We start from the raw sequence: 16,167 nt of genomic DNA, 5'->3' as shown, positions 1-16,167 counted from the left end.
CACAGAAAAGGAAGGGGAGCTAAGTTTTTTGTCTCTAAGAAGACTTGACAAATTTTCCCTTATCAAATAAAATCATTGACTTAGACTTTTCTTCAACATTTGGAAAAACAAAGGAAAACCATTGCTTTCCTTGTATGGTTGGCTTGAAATTTAGGTGTGTTAACGCACAGTTTTCCGAGGAGGAGCGTGGCACACTCTTCGGGTGATGTCGTGGTGTCCGAGGATGCGTCGGGCCTTTACACAAGAACAAACAATAGGATTAGAGTCCCCAGTGGTGCTCTAGCAGGAATACTCCAATGCCTAAGTCAGTGATCTGAGAGAAGCAACAAGAAAGCTGAAAAGCAAAGGTTGCGATTACCTTAGCATTGAGAGGTGACTTGCATTTTATAGGCATGAAATGGAGTTTGATTCCCCACACATCTCGGATCCCTTATCCCTCAATATCCGCTGTGCAGTTATTTGAGAATGATAGGGTTTGTTAGCCATTCCGTGATTTTAGTAGCCTAAGATCGTGGGATAAGTGATATGGCTTCCGTTTGACATTAGATGAGGATGTCCGAGTAGTCCTCGGTCAGACGTATACAACTTAGGCGCTGACAGCTATCATGCATCCTGATCAGTGTAGATAACCTTCTAAATTTAAATGATGGCCTATCCCGTTTGTATAGGGGTAGTTGATATGTTGATAGCGGGTCTATATTTTAAATGATCTTATCAAATGTGGGATAAGATCACCTGATTTGGTAGAATATAGATATATCTTTATCGTAGAATGATCGACGTGCCCTTCGGTTATTGACTATTTCGGCCTATGAGTTGGGTCTCGGGCTAGGCATCCGAAACGTCATCGGGCTAAGCTGTCCGAGGCCTTGTTGGGTCACCGGACTCGTGGAGACCGGGTTTGGGATCCATTAGGCCTTATAAAGCTGATCCATGACCCAACAAGGTGCATCTCTCTTTCAAAAGTATACATTCTTCTTTGTAATTGTATGGACCACATTTTAAAACCTTCACCTATTAACCATTTATTGTTTTGGGAAAAAGGTGAATGTTCATACAATTCGTGTTCCTAAAACATACATAATTTAATTGCTAGAATGCATATAAGGCTCCTATCCTCAAATCATCATGTAAGAATTCTCATCCTAAGCTTTTAATGAGTAAACATAACAAACCATAATAGCATGCAAACTTAAGCTAACATGGAGCATTTGAAAACCCTTCTCTTTTCTTGAAGAGAATGATAACACCAAAAATCTTTTGGCCCTTACCCATTCAAACTTAAAAGCCCTAATTGTATAAAAATTTTGTAGTCTCTACCAAATAAATCTTTTGGTCCTTATCTATTTAAACTTAGAAGCACTAATTGTATAAAGAGTTTGTAGTCCCTACTAAATAAAAATAAATAAATAAAAAATACAAAAAGTGTGTTGCCAAACAGGCATTCTGAAAAGTTTGTATAGGAAGTTTGCTTCTTTTTTTTTATTGGTATTTTATAAGAAATTATAAATTATAGTTATTTACTTATTATTTTAATAACTATAGTTATTTGATTGTAAATTGCAATAGTTTTTAATTTTTATTCGATAATTATAGTTTAGGGTAGTCTTTAGTTCATAAAAACTGACTAAAAGAAAATATTGTTATAAAAAAATAATAGTAAATAAATAAATAAATCCTAAGCACCGAAAAAATAAACATTAAAAAAGTTTTGGGTTGGCTCATTTTCATAAAAATTTTTTTGGCTCCGACCCTGTTTGGGGTGCTTCAGATTGTATAGTGATCCAATATATATAAGAAACTACCAAACTTTAATGCTAAAATACATTTTGTGCGTCAGACTTCTAACAAATATTCATCTTCTTATAAACCACGTAAGGATTGGATTGGACCGTTAGAGGCACAGACAAGACAACTCAAATTAACGATAAACATGACAACTCATAATACTTTTCATGATATATGTTGATTTTTATATTTTGACTTGTTCTAAGCTGTTGTGCATCACACAGGAGAATACTTGAAGTCCTGAAAACGAAAAGCACAGGGGCCCGCGCGATGGCGCGAGAGTTCTAGAATGTGAAATTACATAATAGTCACACGGTCGTTGGTCCTTAATTTGTCGTTTGGAGAAGCTTCAACATATCCCACGAGCTTGTTTTTTAGATTTGTATTCAAATAATAATATTAATATTGAAGAATTCGAAAAAAGGACAAATTGACCTTGTAGAAAACGTTTTCTATGTCACTATAAGAGGCTATCTTCTTCCTTGAATCATCCAAATATCAGAGAAGAAGATGGCAATGCCCACAAAGCTATACACCTTATGTTCTCTGGTACTGGCTTTCCTCTTCCCTTTCTCCAACTCTGTTCAGTTGGATGAGGGTAAGCTTTGCCTGCCAGAAAAACATGCTTCCTTATTCATCTTTGGGGATTCGTTATATGATCCTGGAAACAATAACTATATCAACACAACTACCGGTTTACAGGCAAATTTTGGGCCGTACGGTGAAACTTTCTTTAAGTACCCCACCGGTAGATTTTCCGATGGCCGTCTGGTCTCAGATTTCATTGGTAAGATCGATATTGTTACTTCTCATTTTTCTTTAAGACATTGACTGTTGTTAAATTGATTGTTAAAGCTTTGTTTTTCAGCTGAGTACGCAAAGTTACCGTTAATTACACCGTATCTACATCCTGGTTATCATAGCTATATTGATGGGGCAAATTTCGCATCAGCTGGAGCTGGTGCTCTTGTTGAAACTCTCCAAGGATATGTATGTAATCTTTCATATTAGCAATGCCTCCTTATATGAGCAAGCGTGTTGTTATTGTTAAATCACTAGTTATCTCATAAGTTTAAGCTTATAGAAAGAGATAAATTTAATTACTTAATCATTAGTTTATCAATTTTAACAGCATAGTGCCCAAATTTCAAATCCTTCCATAGGCGTCACTTCCTTTTGGTAATTCTTCAACAATACATATGCTGTGTGCTAAGAGTATCTTTAGTAGAAGTAAGCAAAATAGCTACTAAATGTACAAATTTTTATTTTAACTACTTATTTTTTCGTACACACTAATAAATTCTCTATTTTATTCTTTATTTCTTTAAATATTATTTTGTGTGTGAGAGAGTGAAAGAAAAAAAGTGAAAAAAAAAAAAAAAAACAAAACAAAATTATAGTGTGAATAGTGAATAGGCTAATAAGCCTATTTACTATTCACACTAAATCAAAAAAAGTTAAGATACCTACTCTGTTGGAGACGAAAAAGCACCCATAATCGTAAGATTTGACTATTCTTTTCGAGATGCTCTAACAAGTTCTGCGATATTTTTTGAAATAGATATTTTTTCCCGCAGGTGATAGACCTAAAGACTCAACTAGGTTTTTTCAAGAACTTAGCGAGCCTGTTTAGAAAAAAATTGGGTGACGCAGAAACCAAGACATTTTTAGGAAGATCAGTTTACTTAATTAACATTGGAAGCAACGATTATGCTACGAACTCCAGCCTGCTTCAATCCATTTCTCAACAAGAATTTGTAGATATGGTGATCGGCAACTTGACCACTGTGATCAAAGTAAGAAAAATTAGCACCACTCAACCAATATATATATATTTTCTCTCATAATTAACCGTATCTTGATGTGCTAGGAAATATACAAGGAAGGAGGAAGGAAATTCGGGTTTGTGAGCGTGCCGCCATTGGGTTGTGTACCATTCGCGAGAGCACTAAAACCAGGAAATACAGGTGCATGCTTTGAGGAACTTACAGCACTAGCAGAACTGCATAATGCAGCATTTCCTAAAGTCCTCCAGAAGCTAGAGCGTCGGCTCAATGGATTCAGATATTCATTCGCCGATGTGTACACTTCTTTTAGTGAAAGCATAAATAACCCTTCAAAATATGGTATGTGATGCCCATTTTTCTCGTACCTGAGTAAATTTCTGCGATAAATGCATTTTTGGTCAATGTGATTTAGGGTTTTTTAAAAAATGATTAATATTTAAGTAAAAAAGAACGAATTAGTCATTGTTGTTAGAACAGTCGACGAAATCCATTAATATGTTATATTAATACGAATCAGGTCGGCCAGAAGGGGTGTCAAAACCACCTCAATTTTATTTATTTATTTTTTTTTTGCCACTTTGAGTGACAAAAATGACCCCATGGCCATTGGTGGTTCAGCCAACCCTAGATATGCTCCGAGGGGGTAGCTGAACACCTTTCATTTAGTACATTAACAAATTCTGTCAATTTTTATAACAAGTGATTAATTTGTTTTTTTTTTTTTTTTTTTGCTTACCCTATGAAGTGATTATTCACTTTTTTAAAACTCATAGAGCAATTTGTTAAAATCACATGGACCAAATTTATTTTTTTTGGTTATTTTAAATCCCAATGTGATACTATTAATAATTAATATCTTTGTTGTGATTATGTTGTGAAGGGTTCAAGGAAGGGAAGATTGCATGCTGTGGAAGTGGTCCATACAGAGGAATACAGAGTTGTGGAGGAAAGAGGTCAGTGAAAGAGTACGAATTATGTGAGAATGCAAGTGATCATATCTTCTTTGACAATGCTCATCTGTCTGAAAGGGCCAACCAGCAACTTGCTAAGCTAATGTGGAGTGGAACTTCCAATATTACTGCACCTTACAATCTCAAAGCTCTGTTTGAACTTTGAATAATGTAAGATTTGATACAGAACAAGGGAATCATCAATATTATCATAATAAATAAAAACATATCAAAATAAAATAAAGAAAAGAGGAAGAAAAAAGGTATGGATGGTTTACACCAACCAACTGAATTTAATAAATATGCTGTGTACTTCAAATCCTCTCATCTTACTCTCAACTGTTGGAATGATTGGCTTTAGTACTCTTGATTGCTGAAGTTGTTCTAAGTTTATTGTGAATCATGATTATAATTCTGGTTTTGTGGTGAGCACAATAGCAAAAAATATAGATAGTAATAATGAAAAATAAAAACAAAAGAAAAGAAAGGTTATAGAGAAATTCATTAAATTCATACAACTATTTATTTTTTCCATATGGTGATGGTTGGGTGGATATATCAAAATTAAACCAACTTCAAAAAAACAAGAAAAGAAAGTTATAAAATATTGCGTGTAACACATTTAGTCACACTAAAACTATTTTAACATATTATTAATCGTTGTTAGTTAAATTTTTGCATAACTATTGAACCTATATGCACTAAAAGCAGAAATTGTTAGAAAGTTTTGGCCTATTTAACAATTGAAGACACCCTAAAATCATTTAAAATGTTAAATTTTTGGTTATTGGAATATTCTAGTTTAAGAAGGTTCTTTTAGCTTTCAGCGCTTAATAATTCTTCTTCCAATTCTTACACTTATTTTCAATAACTACATTATAATTTAATTTCAATTTTTTTTTTCTTTTTTTTTGCGAAAATGTCTTAGAAAAATATTAAACCATTGAAGATATGGATTAGATTAAAAAGGCCGAGTATGTCAATTAAGGATGTGTTGATTTGGGTCCAGTTTTTCCTCCTTCTATGACACATGATAAACACATGGAAGATATACAAGAAGAACATATTGATACAGTTGATAGAAATAGTGAGCTTGTTGTTGATAATGTGGAACAAGAACACCACCTAGAGCGAGCTTCTGCAGAACCACCTACTAAAACTCAATTAAGAAGATCTACCAGAAAGTGCCAACCTTTTAGAAATTCTACAAATGAGTATGTGTTGTTTTTAGATGGGGGGAGCTAGAAAGTTGTCAGAAAGTTATGGTACATGACTAGAAAAAAAAAATGGGTTATTGAAAGTCATGTAGGAAGAGATGAAATCTTGCATGAAATCCACATCTATGATTTGGTAGAATTGCATAAGGGAAATAGAGCACTAAAGAGTAAATGAGTGTTTCAATGCAAGATTGAACAAAATAGCCCACAACCAAGGTACATTAATGTAATATCCCAATAAAAACAACAGTTTTTATTACTAAAAGATTTTCTACAAGGAATGGCTAAAGGATTTATGAAAAGCTCGGTTTTATAACAAAGAACCTAAGCCCATTCTTATAACCTAAAACTTTGGCGTTTTGAAGCACAAACCCGAACTTAACCCTTTTTGACCAAACGTACGCTAGGGTTACCGGACGTACACTACTGTTTTTAGTAGAGGACGTATGCAAGGGGGCCACCGTATGTTCGCCTGCCAAAGGTACAAGGACGTACGCCTGGGGAGCACTGGACGTATGCTACTTTTTGAAAAACCGCTGGATAATACCTGTACGTTTGATACACCCTTTGACCGTTCAGTAAATAGTACTGGACGTACGTCCCAATAGTATCGGACGTCTGCTACTTTTCAGAGTAGTTGGTAGTGCCCTTGGCTTTTCTGGCCTATAAATACCTAACCCCCCATCGCCCTTTAAGCATATTTCTCGCCTCCAGGCCCTCTCAAACCCCTTAAGTGAATATCTTTGTGAGTTTTGTGATGTGGGAAGGAAAGAAGCATTTGTGTGCGTTCTTGCCAATTTCCAATGTAACCCCATGCTCGTTATATGTTTTCACTACTGTTTTTATTGCTTTCTTAAATGTTGTGAGTTTCAAAAGATGTTATGCTAAGTTCTTTACTCTTTTCCTTACAAAACAAGAAATGTTTTCAAAATAGTTTCGAAAGCTTCTTTGATTCCTTGTATTGCATGATGTTAAGTTTTCTTGCATTGAATGTTTTATCCCTTAGCCTAGAAGGGGATATAATAGCCTATAGATTTTATAGAATTCTTAAAACCCAGTTTGGAGCTTTAGATGGATGACCTAACTCATTGACCGGACGTACACCCTCGAGCTCGAATGTACAGTCAGAAAGCCAGGCATTGGCCTTTAAGCCCCGCTCGCGTGTATTTTAGAGGCTAACAATCCTTTTGTTAGATAAGCCGTAGTATTTTACTCGTAAAGGTCCTCTAGAACTGCGCAAAATGACGTGTCGTATTGCGTTATAGCAGGATGAGGATTCAAGAAAGCGTACAAGGTAAGTAAATACTTACTAACTATTTTCTTAAAACGTGGGATATGTCAGTTGACTCACCATGAGTATGATATGAGCATATCTATTTTTTGTAATTACTTGGAAACTGCTTTATCAACTGATTAATAAGATGTATTGTATGACATGGTACACTGGTACGTGCAGTATAATAGTCATGGGCTTACAATATAGACTTTATTTTATGGTCAAATGTGTGTGTGTTATATGGGCAGTGGATTTAATGGTTGTTTCGTAGCCGGCACAGCCTTAATGGGCGGTCACTACAGGATGGACATCATTCGCGGTGTGGGCCACCCGAGGTCAGACTCGGTCGTGCCGCTAGTGTTATTTACGATAGCGTACAATGGCTAGGGCACCGACATCGTATTACAGGTCCCTTGAAACAGTGCCGACCCTGTTGAGAAGGGGTAATATCTCGGGTAGCATAAAAATACTTAGGCAATTGCCGCCGGTAGTACACCACACTTTTGGAAACCAAAATGCTACTTTATGGTGTATTAACAGAGACAACACCTCCTTTTAAATGTTTACTAAACTGCACGTTTATTTATGCTTAATTGAACTCATATCATACCTAATTGTGAGGTTTACTTACTAAGTTGTTAGACTTATGATGTTATTACCCTTTTAGAATGTTTGTCACTAGAACCCAGGAGTGGCCAGGTTGCCACTACGGACTTTGCTTAGAATCTGCATGTGGTCAAAAGGTTGGAATATTATTGTTATTTGTTGCTCCATGTCTTAATTTTGAGGAATATGCTTGTCCATTTTATGATTAGATAATTTTCTCAGATTTATATCACTTTCCTATGCATTAACTCTGATAATGCTTAGAGGGGTGATTCCTCATTTAGCCACAAGTTGGTTTTACTGGGTAACTGCCAGTAACCCTGCCACTTTAGCTAAGGCTAATTTTGGGGGCGTTACAATTAATGCATGATTGGTTATGAAAAGATTTAGTCAAAAGAAAGATATATATTGATGTTGAAGAAATTTTATTGTTTGTGGTAAAGATGCATTCTATTATATATAGTCGTTTTAGGTTTGATTGCCAATATGAAATTGGAGATTGAACAACTTATTATGAATCCCCCTCCCCCCTCTTGTGCGGGCATGTCACAAAAAAAAAAAAAAAACTTTCCGCCATGGTGACTTATATAGAGGAGAAAATATATATGGGGCAACAAAAGGAATGCATAATTAAATGCAAAGAACAATGATTCTAACTATATTATAATTTAATTGGTGCTTATGCACTGACACATACATACCGAAAAACCTAATATGACTCCAAACAACACCTAGAAGGGGGTTGAATAGGTGTATGCAATATAAAATGTAGAATTAAAATAATCAACAATCACAATCAGTTATTCGCCTAAATATGTAAAATAATAAATCAAAGAGACAAATATTTTGGTTACGAAGAGGAAACCATTTAGAGAAATCTCTAAAATATAAAACCTTTTCGGGGTAGCCAAACCTAGAAAATCACTAAATCAGTAGAATAACTAGAAATTACACAATGTCAAAGACTTACACAACCTATGCACTTGACACTCCTATGTACTAGACAAGCGACTCACTTGTTTGCTACCGCAGTAGTTCTCCCAGAACCTCTGGACTGTTACTTCTACGTGATCTCCCTTCACCCGAACTCTCATTGACTTCAATTGCTTTATCAACAAGGACGATCAAACGATCACTCTAAGAGAGAGAATTAATGCTCTATAATGAAGACTCTTAGCACAAAACTACCGAACTCTAGATGCAGAATTCGTACCTATAGACATCTATATGGTTTCATATAAATAAACTCCAAACCCCTAGTCTAATTCAACACAAACTCTATTCAAAAAGGCTAAAATTACACAGGGTGTCCAGACGGGAAGTAAGCTCATTCGGACGGAACTAGGTTAAAAACGCTAAAACCCTAGTTCTCTGGCACAGCGCGTCCAAACAGCTTGCAGGCGAGATTGCAGACGAGGCTCTCGGGTTTTCTTGCTCAGCCATCTCATCCAAATGGTCTGCAAGCAAAGTTGCAGTCGAGGCTCCCAGGTTTTCCTAGTCAGCCATCTCGTTCGAACGCCTAATAGATGAGGCTTTAGACGAAACTCTCTAGAAATCAATTTCAACCATTTACTAATTCACGCACTGCACTCTTAAATCGAACATGTTACTTACAAGTATTTTCTTCACTCGAATCTAGCCAAGATACAAATAGAACTAACAAACTTCCCTTTGGCTATTCGATGAAAAAAGAAAATTAAGTAACAAACTTTCGATCACCTAAGCATGGATATTTAACAGAAATTTCCTTAAACCCAATACTGCCCATAGTTAATTGAGTTTAAAGAGAATGAAACAAAATATCATAGATTAAGGATTAAGTTCTACAAAACAAAAAGACTTCACTCCCCCTTTTTGTCACGAAGGTGATAAGTGCTAAAATATTCATATTTTCAACCCTTAACTTGCATGTTTTAATCTTTTGGTTTTGGTTAATTAGGCCATTTTTATTTCTTTTTTGTGTTTTTCACACTTTTACAGGCTTTTCGAAGAAAATGAAGTAAATCTAGATGATTTGGGCTCAAAAAGAGAAGTTGGAGGAAATTGAAGCTCCCTGACACTGCGATCAATCGCAGGGTACTTGCGATCTAGGGCAGTACCCGAGAGGACACAACACAAATCAGGCCAGGGGCGATCGAGCGCATGCCAGAAGAGGATCAATCGCAGACCTGCGATCGAGTGCACACGGGCTGCGATCGATTGCACCCGTGCACAAGAGACACATCAGGTGGCAGCTAAAGTGTTACTCTTTCCATATTAGGGTTTTCCAATTCCCAATTGTAATAGGTCTCAAAACCTTACGAAATTCCTAGGTTTACTACTTTTCGAAGGACTTTTAAAACCTATAAATGGACCCTTAAGCATCTAGAATAGGAGGCTTTGTAAGGAGAAGAATAGGAACTCTTCAAGTTCAAGTCTTGGGTTTAACATCAACTCTATGTGTAGCTAATTTATTTAGTAGGGCTAGATTGAAGCCCCAATTATGTTTAATTAATATTTCAATATTGGCGCCTTTGTGATGATCTTCTTATGCTATTTAACTTGATTAATACCTGCTTGCATGAATTCCTCATATGTGTGTGCCTGATTAACATATGCATGTGGTATGAACTAGTTAGTTAGATCAATTTGGATGACTGAGTCCTAGGTTTAATATAAGTAACAAAAGAATCCACACCGCGATTCTTAGGTTAATCAACATGGGGAACCGGGAGTATACACCCATGCCCTAGGCCTCGTGTGTTTGTCGATTTCCATAAAACATATGATTTTGTAAAGAACAACTTAGTATATACTATGCAGAATCCTTTACGAAAGAAAAGAGTTAGAGTATACACCCATGCCTAACTCAGTGCTTAGGGAAATCTATAATTTAAGGAGTATACACCCATGCCCTTAGGTTGACAAACATTAGATATGCATAACATGATCAAAGCATTGGTATATTGTTATATTAGATGAATATAATTAGTGGCGGATATCAAAGCCCTACCTTTTTATTATTATCAACTCAATCAATCTTTGTTTTACTTAAGGAATTTAGTTTTAAACAAAAATTCAGCAATCCTCGTGAGAATGATCCTGTACGTGCACAATATACTACTATGTTGACCTTGTGCACTTATAGGTAAAATGTACAATTATTTACCTATTAATTTAGGTAGATATTTGCACAACAAGTTTTTGGCGCCGTTGCCGGGGATTGCGGCGAATTTTGTTTAAAATTATTTTCCTTTAGCTTTGTTATTTTAATTTTCAATTTTTAATTTAGTTGCTAGCAAAAATCAAAATTATTTTTCGTTTTCCCTAATTTTTCTACTTCTGTTTTAGGTTGTGGATTGGCATTCTGTAATTCGATCAATCGTTAGCTAAGTGCGATTGAGCGCACTGCGATCGAACGCACCAACCTGCGATCGAGCCCAGTTCCAGGGAGCATTCGGACTAGCAGCACTGAAGCTGCCTAACTGAAGAAGTAATCCAATTCATGCAAGGTCATCGATATCAAGCCTCAACCGTTCTTCCACTCGATCCTAAAATTGAGCGGACAATTCGACAATGACCTAGAGACAAAGAAGAAGAAGAAGAAATTGATATGGAAGACTTGCAAGAGAATCCAATTGGGCCTAGACCATTAGAGGCAAATCCACCACGGGTGAGGAGACCAATGAAGCAGGCATACGTTCCAGCAAACCTCCATCAACCCTCATGCATAGCATATCAACCAGAGGTGGATGGCAGCTGTTGTGCAAATTTATTTAACTCGCAAGTGCACGAATCAATTGTAGTTTAATGGATTGCAAGAGCGAGGTCGATCCCACAGAGAATTGTATTTTTGAAAGAACAATTTATATCTAAACTAATTAAATCCTAATCTAGTTCCAAAAGGGTTTTGATTTTTGAGTTTTTGAAAATTAAAGGATAAACATAAACTAAATAAAATAAGTAAATCTAAGGATAAAGGTACTAAGGTTTGGGAATTCACACTCACCAAATCATAACAACATACTTTATGTTCATCAATATTAATCCGAAGTTCTCACAAATTAAATCATAGATATGTTTTACTATGCTTCAAAGAATTAATCAAAACCATCCCATGTATCCATTCATTGACCAAATCACAAAAGGAATCCAAATTCAATTGAAACACCAGATGTATCCGTAGAACAAATCACAAGGGATAGCCAATTTTTATGAGTTAAAAGCCAAGCAATCAATCATATGAAATTATCTCAAATCATCACATGTATCCTTGAATCACAAGAGATATCCAAGAATTACTCCATACAATTGATTAGAAGTAAAACAATTGAAATATAAAACCCAATAAAATCAGAATAATAAAAACTTACATAAAAGTGATGTTGTTCTTCATCAGTAATGCTTCATCCCCAACCTTAGTTGGAAATTTAGCTCCACATAAAAATAAAACCTAAACTAAAGAAAACCTAAACTAAAAAGAGAAAAACTGTAGAATTTTGTTCTCTAGGATTGTGTATCTTTTCTTCAATGCAAAGAAGTCTATTTATAGGCTTAGGGAAGTCTTAGAAGCCCAAGTAAACCTATATAATTCGGAGGTCTGTCTCCCAGTCAAAATAGAAGTCAGAAATCGGAATAGGCTTCATCCAGATTTGTGTCTCTTAATTGGGGGCCGATTTTGGCATAGTAACCGTCCGAATTAGGAAAATCATATTTCAGAACAAATTGTATTATTTTGAGTTATCTATCCAATGCCGCTTGAATCACTTCAATACGATATTTGAACGAAAAGTTATGGTCAAAATACTGAGACATATACAGAATCTGAATTTGAATCCGATCCGAAATCTTATCCAATCTATCTTTAATCCAATATGATCTTTAATCTGATTTAACATTTTTCTTGGATTCGGTTGATCTTAACCACATCATCTAGGTCTTCTCAAAGTATGCTTTTTTTCCAACCTTTGCATTTTTCCCTTTAAAGTTGTAGTTTTTCTTCAACAACCTACAAAACACTAAAAACACAAAACATTAAATAACAATACAACTAAAGGATTAACTAATGTAAATAAAGGGGTCCAAATATGCAATATTTGGCACTTATCAGCAGCTATTATATCTCTCCTCAAATCCTTAATGCATTGACTCACTTCAGAGGCACAGCTACTGAGGACCCCAACTTGCATCTTAAAGAATTCTTTGATTTATGCAAGTTCCAGTATGTCCAAGGCTTAACTCCAGAGAGACTGAGGTTGATCCTCTTCCCTTTCCCTTTGAAAGATAATGCTAAATTGTGGTACAATTCCTTGCTTGCAGATTCTATCCATACTTGGGAAGAATTAACCACCAAGTTCCTGAAGAAGTTTTTCCCAGCTCAAAGGACAAGGCAACTTAGAAGGGAGCTGCAATCGTTCCAACAAAAAGATGGAGAACCTTTATTTGAAGCATGGGATCACTTCAATGCTATGCTCCTTAAGTGTCCAAACCACAACATATCTCAACATGACCAGGTACAAATCTTTTATGAAGGGTTAGATGATTTTAACAAGGGTGTTGTTGATACAGCTTGTGGAGGAACACTTGTGGAAAAGAGTAGTGAGGAAGCCATAGAGCTTTTTGAAATGTTGATTGAACACACCCAACAATTCCCATCCAGAGGGAGGCAAGGTGTACGGAGCAAAGGCAGGTATGAAGAAAATAGCGGAATGCAAAATCAGATAGCTACGCTGCAGAAGACAGTAAATATGCTTGTTAACTCCATGACTCCTCAGAACATCTCTTCTATTCAGCCAGCGACCCAACTGCAGGTATGTGCCATATGCTCTAAAGTAGGTCATACTACTGAAACTTGCCCTTTATATTCATCTGCAGATTAGGAGCAAGCGCACTATGTGGGACAAAACAATTACCCTTATAAGAACAATCCATACTCCAACACCTACAAGCCAGGGTGGCAAAACCACCCTGATTTCTCATGGAGTAATAATCAGAACCATCAAGGGCAGCAGAGGAATTCCCAACAGGCAAGCCAACCAATTCAAGAGTCAAATTTGAACAAACTGGAGAGTATGATACACACCCTGGTGACTTCACAATAGTAATTTGTGAATGAGCAACAACAATCCAATGCTAAGCATGAGCAATCCATTCAAAGGACCGAGCAAGCTGTCCAAAGATTGGAAGTACAAATGGGACAAATGGCAAAGGAGCTAAGTGAAAGAAAGTAGGACAAAATTCTTGCCCAGACAATACCCAATCTAGGGGGTCATCTGTAGCTGGAAGCAGTCACAATTCTCAGGAATGGTGAGGTCATTGGAATTAAAGAGCCACCTCAAGCAACTCCAGAAGGACCATCAACTTCTAAGGTAAACAAAATGGAGATGGTAAATGCACCCCCCTTTCCTCAAAGGTTAGTCAAACTAAAGAAAGAAAAGCAACTCATGGATATCTTTGAGACCTTAAAGTAGAAATCAACATTCTTTTATTAGATGCAATTAAACATATTCCTTTATATGCTAAATTTTTAAAGGAATGCTGCACTAACAAAATGAAGTTTCAAGAGTATGAGACAGTGGCCTTACTAGAAGAGGTAATTGCAGTCTTGTTAAGAAAATTACCACCAAAGCTAACAGATCCAGGTAGTTTTACCATGCCTTGGAGGATAGGAGACCACTCTTTTGAAAAAGCACTATTGGATCTAGGAGCAGGGGTGAATTTGATACCTTACACAGTATATGAAAAGCTGGGATTGGGGGAGCTTCAACCAACCTCTATCACCTTGCAATTGGCAGGTAGAAGCATCAAAAGACCAAGAGGTATACTTGAGGATGTTTTGGTAAAGGTAGGTACATTTATTTTACCTGCTGATTTCATTGTGTTGGATGTGGAAGAATCTCCTATGCCGTCACCTTTACCTATTATCTTAGGAAGACCCTTTATGAGAACTGCTGATACTACAATAGGTGTAAAAAAATATATTGTGAGCATGAAGGTAAATGGTGAGACAATAGAGTTCAAAATATTCGATGCATTGAAATTACCTCAAGAAGATTTAGAATATTTTGATGTTTGTATAATCCAAGATGTTGGTAAGACAGTTTTGCAAGACCAACATAAAGATCCATTGAAGGCCACCCTCACCCATAGTTTCACAAGGCAGGACATTGAGCCAAAACCTGAAGATGTTACTAATGACATCATTGAAACAGTGCATCACCTTGAGGCCTCTCCAAAATACTCTGGTAAGTATACTCATCCCTTTGAAGTTCTTGAGCCCACTAACACCTCTCTTGTTCCCTCTGTTATACAGGCACCCAAGCTGGAATTGAAGCAATTGCCAGAGCACCTAAAATATGCATACTTGGGAGAAAACAAGACACTACCAGTCATCATTGCTGCAAATCTGAGTTGTGGGGAAGAAGAAAAGTTGTTGAGAATTCTTAGAGAACATAAAACCGCCTTGGGGTGGACCATTGCTGATATCAAAGGAATAAGTCCGGCTAAGTGCATGCACTGAATCTTCCTTGAAGACGAAGCAAAGCCAACCAGAGATGCACAAAGAAGACTCAACCCTCACATGAAGGAGGTAGTCAAGGCAGAGGTACTAAAACTACTGGATGTGGGCATCATCTATCTCAGACAATAAATGGGTCAGTCCAGTCCAAGTAGTGCCAAAAAAGAGTGGGATCACAGTGGTGAAGAATGAAGATGATGAACTAATACCCACGAGAGTAACCACTGGGTGGAGGGTATGCATCGATTACAAAAGACTGAATAAGGTAACAAGAAAAGACCATTTTCCATTACCCTTCATTGACCAAATGCTAGAGAGATTAGCTGGCCATAGCCACTACTATTTCTTGGATGGGTATAGTGGCTATAATCAGATTGTAATAGCACCAGATGATCAAGAGAAGACCACCTTCACATGTCCTTTTGGCACATTCGTTTACAGAAGGATGCCATTTGGCTTATGCAATGCCCCAGCTACATTCCAGAGATGCACGATAAGCATTTTTTCAGACATGGTGGAGAAAAACATTAAGGTATTTAAGGATGACTTTAGCATTTTTGGGTCTAGTTTTGATGAATGTCTCCACCATTTAAAGAACGTTCTCAAGAGGTGTAAAGAATGCAATCTAGTGCTCAATTGGGAAAAATGTCATTTCATGGTTCAACAAGGCATCGTATTGGGTCATGCTATTTCAAGCAAGGGCATTGAGGTGGATAATGCCAAAATAGATATCATCTCCAACCTTCCCCCACCTCTGACAGTCAAGCGGGTGAGGAGTTTTCTTGGACATGTCGGATTCTATAGAAGGTTCATCAAGGATTTCTCCAAGATCTCTAGACCTCTCTGTGCATTGCTAGGGGAGGAGGCCTCGTTTGACTTTCACGTCGCCCAATACCACTCCCTTTGTGAAGAAATGGAGGGCCTTCGCAGAGAGCTAGCTGATCAAAGAAGGGAGGCTCTTGAAGATAAGGCACTAATGGATCAACGCTTAGCTGCCTTGGAAGAATTGATGCAAACCATCCTAAGCCGTTTGCCACCACCATCTGGA

The 16,167-nt window shown here is 36.8% G+C and overlaps 1 protein-coding gene across 1 annotated transcript; it reads left to right on the top strand.

The window, feature by feature from the left end:
* Positions 1-2,235: 2,235 nt before the first annotated feature.
* On the top strand, positions 2,236-4,850 carry LOC132186502 (GDSL esterase/lipase 1-like). Its single transcript, XM_059600480.1, has 5 exons — positions 2,236-2,575; positions 2,657-2,778; positions 3,366-3,584; positions 3,659-3,914; positions 4,456-4,850. Exons 1-5 carry the CDS (start codon positions 2,299-2,301, stop codon positions 4,689-4,691), a joined length of 1,110 nt encoding a protein of 369 aa, XP_059456463.1. The 5' UTR covers positions 2,236-2,298; the 3' UTR covers positions 4,692-4,850.
* Positions 4,851-16,167: the final 11,317 nt, after the last annotated feature.

This window comes from Corylus avellana, chromosome ca7 (assembly GCF_901000735.1).
Source record: "Corylus avellana chromosome ca7, CavTom2PMs-1.0".
Lineage (NCBI taxonomy): Eukaryota > Viridiplantae > Streptophyta > Magnoliopsida > Fagales > Betulaceae > Corylus > Corylus avellana.
This window is presented reverse-complemented; position numbering and strand designations above follow the sequence as displayed.